The sequence below is a fragment of the Columba livia genome, chromosome 3 (genome assembly GCF_036013475.1).
Source record: "Columba livia isolate bColLiv1 breed racing homer chromosome 3, bColLiv1.pat.W.v2, whole genome shotgun sequence".
Lineage (NCBI taxonomy): Eukaryota > Metazoa > Chordata > Aves > Columbiformes > Columbidae > Columba > Columba livia.
Window position 1 is genome coordinate 62,850,901 of NC_088604.1, and position 12,332 is coordinate 62,863,232.

At 35.7% G+C, this 12,332-nt stretch overlaps 1 protein-coding gene across 8 annotated transcripts in view; it reads left to right on the forward strand.

The window, feature by feature from the left end:
• Positions 1–12,332, forward strand: part of VTA1 (vesicle trafficking 1) — a 39,168-nt gene that overhangs the window by 260 nt on the left and 26,576 nt on the right. For 6 of the 8 annotated variants that reach the window (XM_065057218.1, XM_065057214.1, XM_065057216.1 and 3 more), the window contains exon 2: positions 11,553–11,647. In XM_065057218.1, coding sequence (XP_064913290.1) covers positions 11,553–11,647 — 95 coding nt within the window. Of the gene's footprint in view, positions 1–14; positions 430–629; positions 751–11,552; positions 11,648–12,332 lie in introns of those variants that run through there. The other 2 variants (XM_065057219.1, XM_065057220.1) reach the window with 2 other exon arrangements.

The following is a 12,332-nucleotide window of genomic DNA, read 5'->3' on the forward strand; positions in this document are numbered from 1 at the left end:
CGCGTCCCGCCCCGCCCGCGGCTCCCCGGGGTTGGGGCCGCCACCGTCCCCGGCCACCAGTCGTTGGGTCGGACGGAGCGCGCCCCTCCCTCTTTCCGCTTGGCTGGTTGGGTTGTGCAGAGTACCCGTGGGATGTACGGAAAGTGGGGTAGGGGAAGGCCCCACCTCTTGGGGAGGTGCGGGCTGATCATGGTCTTTCTTGGCCGCCGTTTCAGCTGCAAGCCCCGCCCCGTCTTTTGTGTGCTCTGTTTTGCAGAGTTAAGCCTCTTTGCAGTCGTAGTGGATATGCCAGCAGCTTAAATACATGATTGTACGCACGTGTATGAATTAAAGTTTTCTCTGTTGGGATAGTTCTAATAAGTATTGCAAAAAACTGACATTCGAGAGTCTTTTCTTTTTTCTGCTGCTGAAAAGACCACTTGTATCCGAGTAAGCAATTTGGCTTTGAGAGTCTTTAATTCCTTATAGTATAATGTTAATTTTAGTTTTTGTTAGGCTTTGTCACTTATTCAGGGTTCTGTAATGGAGAGAGTGGGTGGCTTGTTTGTTGTTGTTGTTGTTAGTTTCATTGAAATGAACACAGCAAAATCTTACTGTAAATTTTTCAAATTAGTATTTATATTTTTCAGGGTAACTTTTGGCATCTAAGCTAATGGTCGTCGGGGTGGTCTGTGAGCCTTTCTAAAACGCTTTCCACAGTTAATTAAGGAATGCAAGACTTTTGTTAGTAGTCTTAAATTCCTGTCACAGGTAATCACCACAGTTAGAAAATTTCTGAGACTAGCAGATCACCAGAAATGTTATGTTTGTGTTTGGTTTTTTTCGTGAGGTGTGAGGAGGTCATTTGTGGGTTTCCTTGGCAATAGCTTGTCTTCAAAGAGAATTAAATAAAAATAGAGGTAGAACTGTTAGTCTAATTTGTAAGGCAATCTTAAGTTTAGAAGGATGGATTTATGAAATTCAGGCTTCAGAAATCTCTGAAAAAAACTGTCAACTCAGTGTCAGAACAATAATTTTAATTTTTATGTCTTACGCAGGAATACTGTGCTGATGTGGAAAAATGCCACCAGAGAAGTGAGATAGTCGCATATTAGAACACTGAATGTTCTTGATAGTACCCACTCTTTTTTAATAGAAAGACACAGGACAAGTCATACCTGGTGTGGCAGGAAGTACCAGCTAGGTCAGGTTTCACTGTTTGGGGTTTTGTTTGTTTTCTTTATTTCTTTGGCATTTTTTTGTCAGGTGTAAGACCCTGTCTGGCTATACAATAAAAATACTAGCATTTATTGTAGGTAACAAAATACAGGTCTAGTTGTATTTTAAAAAGTGTTTTGGTGGCTGATGTCTGTGTTTCGTAATGTCTTTTCCATTCTGAAGCTTAATGTAAATCTCAGTATACAGAGAGGAAAAAAAACCCCTGTGTCGAATAATTAGAATTTTCTGTAAAGTCCTTTGTATTGTCTGTCCCAAGTAGCCTGAAAATTTGCACATCTTGTTTTTTCATTTGAGTACTTCAGCACATCTGATTTATTACTGACTGTAGTAAAGACTATATTGCAGAGATCTCTTTCTCATTACATTATTACACAAAGTAAAAATCGGTGACTGTTTTTTCAAGACAGGTCTTGATTGGATCCTTTGTTCTTTTAAATACATAAAGGAAAAGCATTAATTTTCACCAGTGGTCCACTGATGACACTTACTTCTACCCATGGTGGATGAGTTTGGATTGATTAAAATGCAGAATTTCTGTTTTGTAGTGTTTTGGTGGTTGTGGGTTTTTTTGTGTTGTTGTTGTGTTTTTGTGGTGGTGGTGGTGTTGTTATTTCTGGCTTTGAAGCAAAAATGAGGTATATGAACTATTAATTTTGAACATTGTGGGTTTGGAACAATTATATAGAATCCCATAATATTAATTATTAATATTGCTACTGTCAAAAAAAATGTCTATACTTCTAGCAAACTATGAATAATAAAAGCTTTCCTAAAAAGGTAGCTTTTTAAAAGTGTAAGTCTAAGTATAGTAACAATTTTCAGATAACATTTTGAAAGCAACACAGATTTTATGTGGAGTTAAAGCAATGTTTCTCATTAGATGCTTCACTGAAAAAAAGCTGAACATCACTTTGTTGAGCCTTTGAAATGTGTTTTGGAGGAGCTCTGTCCATTGCTATAAGGTATTGTGTAGGAAGGAGTAATGTGAGGAAAGCTTGATGTGTGCTGGAGCATGTGATGTTCTCTGTGCTTGTGCTTCTCTGCCAGGCTTGTCTACAGGTATGGGCCTGGCACTGTGCATGTTGTGGGACCAGGAGCCAAGGGGACCCTGCAGTAAAAGATCATGTGAGGGAACAGTGCTGCCATGTTCCATCACACGGTTGCTTGCACAGCCACCATGTGAGGGGAAACATCTGAATTTTGATCATATGACGGATGTGACTATCAGTCTGAAGAAAAGAGTAAGGTGCTTATAGATTTGGAATGTTGCCTGAAGTGGTTCATCTCTAGAAAAAAACTTTGGTCCTAATATTTATGTTTCCATGGCACAGTAGTTTTCAGTATGGACATATGCTAGGTTTTGATTTATGTGCATTTTAGTTAAATTCCACTTGTATATTTGTGAAAATAAGAGCTGCAACACAAACTGATTTGAATATCAGAAGTAAGTGAACTCAAGTAAGATGTGTTTGCAACCTAAAATATTATTTTCTATGGCTTAGCAATAAAATTGTCAGGAGGAACTACTTACTGCTCATGTTAATATTTTTGTCTCTCATCAGCATCCAGTGGGGCTAGAGGTGTGCTCTCAAACATGGGAACTTGAATGGCAGTTACACATTTTATTAACTTACACCATTTTAATTTTTTTTCTCTTACATTTTTTAAGTATACTTAATTTGAAGCATTAAACTGGCATAAACCAGCGCTACCACCCAAAGAAGATCCTGTAGTCCTTCTCTGTGCTCTCATTCCCGACCCTAATGTGCTTCAGAAGCAAACATTGATGTATGATGAAAAACAAGCTGGTTTTCAGCCAGGCCAGTTCACTACTGCTTAAACAGCTGTGCTCCCACAGAGACAAAAGACATGGAACAAGACACAGTGGCTTGGGACAATGAGAAGACTCCTTTTTTGATATTGCTGGCATGTGTTGATTTAAATAAATTGTAATTTGATGAACATTAATATCTGTTTTACACAATATGGGTAGCTACAGCAGGGATGATTTGTATTTTTCAACTGCCACATAATTTTCCACATGAGAAGTAAAACATTAAAGAACAACATTGATGTTCTTGTGCACTGTAACATATCACAGATGTTTTTTTTTTGTGGTACTTGCTAGAAACACTGCAAAAATTAAAAAATTGTTTTCTTTCTGGTAGTCCTGTATATTCCTTACAAAGCCTTCATGTTTAACTCCAATTTTAGGTATTCATATTCAAAACAGTATATGATCAGTAGCTTATACATTGTTTGTAAACAGTTAAATTTTTTAGCTGTAGCCACTGTTAGTAGATGAACATAATTGATTAAAGCAAAAACATATATTTGCTTCCTGAGAGTATGCACTGTGAATTTACGTGGTTGTAAAATTTGTTCTACTTAGAACATAACTGTAGAGAAATAAAGAAACCAAGCTTACTTTTTTAAGTTATACATGACATGATCTCACAAAATAATTCTCCTTCTAAAGAGATTAGACGCTTTTACACAAGTGTTCAGCACTGCAGTAATTTGCCATCTTCTTTTAAAATGCTTGCTGCCCCATATGATACTGTATTTCATATTATTTTGTTAATTTTTGTCTTTAGGTAGGTACCTATTTCAGGTTCAGTAAAGGTCAGCTGACTGGATAGGTATAAGGGAATGCCAGTAAAGGATGCTTCATTGTTTGCCTAGCAAAAGGAAAATGATCGGTGGTCAATAAGATAACTTTCTTATCTTGAAAACTTACATGAGTCTGACTGCCTACTTGGAGAAGTTATTCTGCAAACACAAGGAGGCAGGCTTTGATTAAAAAATAATCTCTGGCCTGTGTAATAACTAAAGAAATTTGATCTCTAACTGTGCCATAGGCAACTTGACTCAGAAGTTACTTTTTGAAAAACTGGAAGGTTTGAGAGCTAGTTTTGTCTTCTATAAACTGCATTTCAGTGTTTAAGCAAGATTTCCCTTAATAGCAGTTGTTTCAGCATTTCAGTAGTGTTGTTAAGCTCTTTTCAAAGACGATTGGTAGTTTATTTTATATTTCTGTACTTACTGGCCATTGATATTCTAATTCAAAAGTGTTGAGAGAATGCCAGCGAGTTGCCAGAAAAGCACTGATGTTCCATGATAAATAACATCCTGACACACAGCAGTGTTTGGATATCCAGTGAATACAATGAAAAAATGTTCTACTAACTTCAGAAAAGCAGGGCTGTGACAGTCTGCTAAACATCAGAAAGTATTCATGTGAGATCAGTAGACCTGATCTGTTTAAAAAAGGTGTGAAGAAAATCTCCTACAATTCTCAAATTATTGAAATAGAAAAGTAGCAGAGAAGTCCTTCCTAAAGATCTTACTGTTGTGTTGACATTTCTGGTTTTGTGGGATTAAGCAGGAGAGAAAAGAGAAAGAGACATTTTTTTTCTTCCACAACTAGTTGACAACTTCTTTAATCAAGTCAATCAGCTTTTAAAGGAAATACCCATCTGTTAAATGTGACTGGCTTTTTACTTATAAGTTTAGTCAGGCTTCCATGAAACAAGCTTCTCAGTGCGTATCAATTGTAAGACTCTCTTAATTAAAAAAAAAAAATAAAATTCATGGCCCAACTCAGAATTTGGGAAATGCAGTTACTGTGTAATTTTCTAACTGTAATATTGTTAAATTTTTACTGATCCTTCCTCAAAACAGAGAACTAATAACAGACATTTTAATTAAGCTTTTAATTTATTTAACTAGATGCATTTTGAATGACTAGTGTAGAAGATGCATGTAATTCAGAAGTATTAATGGAAATTAAAGTAACTGGTATTTGCTGTATTTCACTGCAGTGATTTTGCACATGCTGACTTAATTTAAGTGGGATATTCTAGAATTGAAATGCATAAAATAATGTTCTTTTAACACTGCTTATCTAGTAAGATCAAATTCCTGAGCTTTCCCATTGAAATATAAATTTTTTGTACTAGTTTTATATCATCCATTCATGAAAGTAAATTTTCCATACTCTTACATTGCTGGTGGCAGAAAACAGTTTTGTGTGCTACTACTACTGCAAATTATTTAAAGCCTGTTATTAGAGATTACATACTGAAGAGCAGACTTAATCTGTTCTTTAGTCGGGATAAGTTAATTGAAATGGCCAAATATTTAAAAAGTAGATACCCATTTCATAGTGTGCTTTGAAACTTGTTTTGATTGTGCTAAGAGTATGAACTAAAAATATTTCTCAGTTTCTTTTTTTCCCCTGTGCTTTCTAATTTTTTCTATCTTCAACCTTAGCTTGTCTGCTCTGATTTGTTTGAAAGATCTGTAAGTGGGAAAACTGTGACCTTAAAACTTTACTCTCTCAGAGTTTGTCTGTGGAGAAAAAAACATTGAGAAGTGATCGGAATAACAAAAATAAATAAACCCCATAGCCCTCAAAGCAAACCGTGGGCAGAAACAAAAATTGAAGATGATGTTAACTACTGTGTCTTATTTTTGGCACTTGCTTTGATGACATATGTAATATTTTAAAATAATCTACTCTGACAGAGATACAAATGAGAACATAAAAAAGAACAAGTGTACTTCAGAGATTCAAACTGTATTTCTGAGGTATATATATTTGTACAAAATTCCTAAAGTTCAGTTCTATGGTGTAAATACACTAGCATGCATTTTCCACCATATAATTCACAGTATTCTGGTAGATCTTAATTCAACTTGAATCTCTGGAAGTAGAATTAAGAACTGGCTTTTGCTGCCTGAGTTTTCTGTTGCTTCTGAAGGGACACATCAATATCAACATTCTAATTTGCAGAATCACAGAATCATTGAGGTTGAAGGGACTTTGTACATTACCTATTCCAATCCCTTTCTAAAAGCATGATCACTCATGAAGATTGGTCAGGACCATGTCCAAGCAGGTTTTGAATATCCCCGAGGATGGAGACTACACAGCTGCTGGGACCAACCTGCTCTAGTGGGTCATTGTCCTCACAGTTGAAGATTTTTCCTATGTTTAAACTGGATTTTATGTATTTGATTTTGTGCCCATTGTCTCTTGTCCTGTCACTGGGCACCACTGAGAAGTGTCTAGTTTTGTCCCCGCTGCTGTCTTCCTCACAATTAGGTATTTATGCACACTGGTAAGACCCTCTGAGCCTTCTCTTTTTGAGAAGATAACTTTCCTAGAAGTAGACCCAGAATTCCAGGTGTGTCACAGCAGTGCTGAGTAGAAGGGATAAGATCACCTCCCTCAACCTGCTGGCAGTGCTTTTCCTAATGCAGCCATGGACACTGTTAGCAATTAAGGTTGGGTTCAGAAACTTATCTCATGGTCATGCCCATCTAGGGTGCTTTGTTTCACCTCATAGAGTAGTTTGAGAGCATGAAATAGGTTTCTTCCAGTTTAAAATAAACTGGAGGGTGTTCCACAGGAGTGCATCAGGTTTGTGGTCTAATAACTACAGGCTTTTTTACCTGCATGATTTGACCATAACTAATCCAGAGTAGCTGCCTTCTCCTTTTGCCTTCTTGAGATCTCAGTTACTGTAAATCCTACAGTTAAGGTAGTTTATCTGTTTTAATGATAAATATTTCATTTTCTTTATTAGACTATAGAGACAAATTTTGAAAAATACTGGTAATTTAAATATTGTGTAAAAGCTTAGAAGCCTGTGAATTCCACATACAGATCTCTTACTCAAGAGACCAAAATTGGGCCTTAAACCACACTGAAGAATGAACTCCGAGTGATTTCACAGAAGTCATAATCGATATTATTAGATTACTTGTTTTGTCATCTGACCTTAATAATTTCCACTCTTGTTTGTAATTGCAAGTTCTGTTTCACCTAGTTTGTTTACAACTTGCTATTCTTCAAATAACAGTGAATTCTAATGTAATTTAGTATCACTTTCAATAATTTTAAGTAAAAGACATTTTCCTTTATATGGTTTTGACTTGACAAAGTTTGTCTAGCATGTAACATAACCTTGGAATATACTGTTATGAATCCATTTTTCCTCTGTAGAATTTAGAATACTATGAAAGAATCTGGGGGGAAGAGAGGGTCATGATACTATCCTTTGTGGTTAGAATTTCTTAATTAAATTTGTGTCTTCCTCTCTCCCACTTTTGTATTGGATTTTTTTCTTGCATTTCTCCTTAAACTAATTTTACTTGAAAATAAGCATGTAAAAGTAATTTGTTTTCACTCGAATGTTTTACATTTTGAACTGATGCTGTCAGCCTAATAACCTTTTGCCAGTTTCTTTCAGCATCATATAATGAAGAGGAGGTATCAGACCCTTTGAAGCTTGTTTGTCAGTGCTGTTAAACTTATTTTTAAAAGTATTTGAGTTCAGACAACTTTGACTTAGCCATGTAGAAATAGCATATATTTATGACCTGCATGCAGAAGTATAATACATTCATGTTCATAGAAGCAAGAAAAATTAGTTATTTATTAGTTATATATTTGTTATTAGTTATTTTTCTTTGCAGACTCATTTTTAATGAAAATACAGTTGCAGTAATTTGAGTACATCCAATTTAATGTTTTTGTGTCCCTTGCTTCCCACATTTGTATTCCAACTGTTGTCTTCCTGTACCAAGCAGTTAACAAATATTTTTCTGTTAGCTGTTTGACAAAGGCAAAAGGGAAGTGTAGAATATGAACGAGTAATAATTTATAGCCTGAAAAAGCTTTCACCTCTTAATCAGAATCAAAATATTGCTAAAGCTTATGGCAGTGCTTTTTCTTACTGTTTATTGTCAATTTGTTACTGTTAAATGTCAAAAATATTCCAGTTCCTAGTCTTTTTTTTTTTTCTATACTTGAGAATTAAATACACGTGAGTGAAAACAACTATAATATTTTGATCCTGTTAGGCCAGGAAAAAGAAAAATGGATATTAGGACAGAATTTAGAAGATAGAATCAACCTATTGTGCATGCTTGCTGGCTGGAACTTTTGTTCTCCTGTATTTTTACTTGGCACTGAGTTAGTTTAAAATGGGAGTGAGGGGAGTTTCAGTTGTTATCCAAACATAAATCTGGAATAACTTACTGTGTGTTAGGAATGAATGCTTGGCACATACTGAAGACAAAATACTCTCTCTGAAATTGTGCTGTGTATTAGCAAAGGAAAAATAACGTGGTATTACGTGACATAAATAAAAGCAGAGAAGTTTCTGTAAAGCTCACTGTATAATTCCTTCCAGCACACCCACACTTAGTATTTGCTGAACAAAGATTAAGGGCAACAAATCAAGACATAAATTTTGTAGTTGCCTTGGCTAAACATTTTTCTGAGAATGATTACTTGCCAAGTCTTTATGAATTTGAAGATAAATGTCCTGTCTGCAAACCAAGAGCAAACCCTGTTTTAGTTAATAATTGGCAAAATAGTTCTGTCTTCATGCGTAAAAGATTACAAATTACTTTAGCTCTACTTATAATATTAATTAATATTTAGACATTAGCTCTGTGTGGCCTCCTTTACCTCCTTATTGCTTTATTTCATGCAGTTACTACTGTTGTTGGACACACAAAAATCTTTTTTGTCATTTGATTGGGATAAAGGGGACAAAAAATGTAGATTGTGTCTATTATAAAGCCAAGTGCATAAAACAAGCTTTAAAAGCTTGGATTAATCATTGGATTAATTTATTTGTTTCCAGGTACTCTAGGTCTTCATCACAAATTGTGAACAGAGATTAGTATTACAGGTCACTTATTTCCAAGATTGTCTGTGTTCTTCAAATTTTGGCTTTAAAAACTTGAAAACTTTTGCAGCTACAATGTATGGTTTTAGTTGTCTTTTTATATCAGAATTTTCAGCAGCTTGGCTTTTCACAGCGGAATTTTTTATCAAAAGTTAACAAGCAAGTGCCTCTTGTAAGTCTAGTTGTTTAGTTTTACAGTATATTACTGTGGTCATTAGGGACATGCACTTTAAACATTTGTCACTGTATCGAGAAATTCTGAAAAGAACAACACTGAAATCATTTTGATGTAAAATGGCATCTCAAGTGCAGTATTTCTAAAAGGTGAAATAATGCAGCTGAAACACAGAACACTAAGAGGATTTCTTCCTGTGGTGTCCATGCCATTCAGGAGATTAACTTCCAGTTATTAGGAATGGAACCACTTGCACTAAGGCAAAATTTTTATGACTTAGCAAGCACAGCAATAATACATTCCACTGCTTTTGCAATATTATAACAACCAGAACAGCAGTATTTAAAGGAATGTAAATAATTACTGTTTTCTTTCGGGGCAGGGCGGGGGAGGGAACTGAACTCATGTTCCATTTGGTTTTCTCAGCAGAGATGTTGGAGGCAGTAGACTTTTGGCCTCTTGCTTAGGAATTCTTTGCTACTGAGATTACCTGTCAACATAAACATGGAGGACAGTTCTTTGACCATTAATTGCCAGTTTAAAATGTCACTGATGATATTAATGCAGGAAAATTATGTTTTGCTCATTGCAGCTGAAAGTTCAGTAATGAACTAAGTTTGCCCATTTGCTGCAAGTTAAACAGGAAAAAGACATAATTTTCCTTCACTAGATCAAAGCATATCTTTCAGTTACTGTCATGTATCCTTACCGTAAGTAATATTTGTGTGATAAACTACACACAAAAGTAAAAGATATGTGAGGGACTTCTGACACCTTAATTGGCAGAAGTAGTAGTATCAAAACCAACGTGGTCTTACCCATATACTTCATATAGAATACTTGGGACATTTCAAAATTATCAGGAGCAGAGAGAAGGATCACAAAACGTGCAGACATGGAAAAACTCTTGACTAGAGCAGCATTGAGTAAAGCAGTAAGTGCCTTAATGTTTTATTACTGATGAGGTTCAAACACTGGAGAGTATACTTCCCTTTGGATCTTCAGTTCGTCAGCTGCAACTGATTTTCCAGGGCATTTTGAGTGGAAGAGTGTGGTTGGCATTTTCTGACCTGCAGGTTGCCTAGTTTTTTGTTACAATCAGATTGTTTTATCAAGTCAAGGCTCCCTTTCACTACTGAATGCTACTAGGTAATGATGCTCTGTTGACAGTAGTTTTCAAAAGCATCATACTCTTTCTTGATCACCACTTAGTTGAGAATGAGGTAAAGGCAAAAACTATTCCTTCTATGATTGTCTCATCAGAGGCCTGTCTCTGGGCAGGTTTTGTTATACAGTACTCCTTTTGAACATTACTGTATGTGGAGATGTGAGTGCACAAATTCTGAACTTTGAAAGTTCTTAATGATTGCAGTAGACTCTCTTGTTAGGGTAACTTAAGTGTGCTTTGACCTTTTGCCAGTTAGTATGATCGTGCAGGAAATCTTCTTTCCAGTTCATATAGATGTTGATACAAGTTGAGGTTTGGTGGCTAGTTGTTTTAAATGGTATAGTCAGTTGTGTGGTACAGAGATGTAATTGCTTGGACAGGTGCAACACATGTCTTGGTTCAGGTGACATTAATAGTCAGTCTGTAGGATGTCTCTGCTCTTAATATCTGTCAAGCTGCTGCTAGAGCATCTTCATTCTTAACAGTCTGTGTACACTTTGGATAATGGTCCTTCAATCTTGAATGACCCGAGGACTCTTAGGCACCTTAGTTCCAGAGTCTTTTGTTAGCAGGAAAGTGGTGTTGGTATGGAACATTGCTTGATGTCACCCACAGTGTAAATTTATATATAGACAAGAAAAACATGTTTCTTATCTGTAACTGTTGTTCTTTGACCTGTGTTCTCTGTGTGTTTAAGACTCTCTTCTGCGTTTGTTAATTGGAATGCCTGAAGGAGGCTTTGAGTTTTTGTCAGTCTCTGAAATCCTAAGAAGGGAGAGGGCTGGATTTTTGGGGCTGCTTACAAAACATACAGATCTCACAGCCCTGTAAATATACCCCTTTTGCGTGTTAGTGAGGAAGAAAATACCTTGCTTTCACTATTTAAATGGATGTATTTGCAATGAATGTGGAAAAAATGCCACATATAGGTAACAGAAGAGTAACAATTGAGCAAATAACAAATAAGCAGATCTTTTAATGATTAAACTGATCCTCAAGACTACAGACATTTGCAAGATTTCTTTTTTATATGGAAACAGAGGGAAGAGATATGAAGGGGCATACTTCAGCAAGTAAGATAACTCTATATCCAGTACTGACCAAGGGTATTCTGAATTTATGTCACCCTTACTAATATCAGTAGTACTGTAGTGGTACATTGCTAAACCACAAGATGAGTTTTGTCTTTCAGATGTGTTGCAGGGGTTTTGCATTGTTTGCTTATGGGCTTCGCTTTAGATAATCTATCACGATTTTTTGGTGTGTTTTGTCTCCTTTAAAGGTCGTTTGTATGCAATGCAAACAGGGATGAAGATTGACAGTAAAACCCCAGAATGCCGTAAATTTTTATCCAAACTTATGGATCAGTTGGAAGCTGTAAGTAGAGTTTATTGCTTTTCTCTAAAATGATTCATTGTTACTTTAATTTTTATTTAAGCTTCTGCAAATATTATCTTTCCTCTGTCGTCAGTCATTGATGCAATGATTCTGTATGCAGGCATACTGTATGAATTTAAATTGTATGTAATAAATTGGCAGAAGGATTGAAAGAACATAAAGCCATATGTGTATGTATGTTTACATACGCATGCACAAACATAATTAAAATTTCATACAACAGACATTTCTCATAATGTTTTGCCAAGACAACATAAATTGCGATACTTTATTTTTACATATTCTCATGAGAAATTATAATTCATTACTAAATAAATGTAGTTCTAGATGACTTTTTAAGTTGATTTATCTTTGATTCCTTGAAGTCTGTGAGAGTTATTTTCACTGCTATGAGACTGGCTAGCCTAGTCCTTGGTGCTTTTGAAATTTTTTACCTAACCTGTTGTACCCAGGGAGTTTTTTAAAACATTCTCTGAAAGATTAAGCTACTTTCGATCATATCCTCTGTTAGAGATTGGGGATCTTATACCATGAATTCTTGTAAGCATGGTCTTATCTGTGTGGGTAAGAGATAGCTATGCCACGCTCTTTTGAGTAGACCTGGTGGTATTAAAGAGCAAACAACCAAGAAAGTAATTGTATAGATGGTCAGATTGAGTTCCAG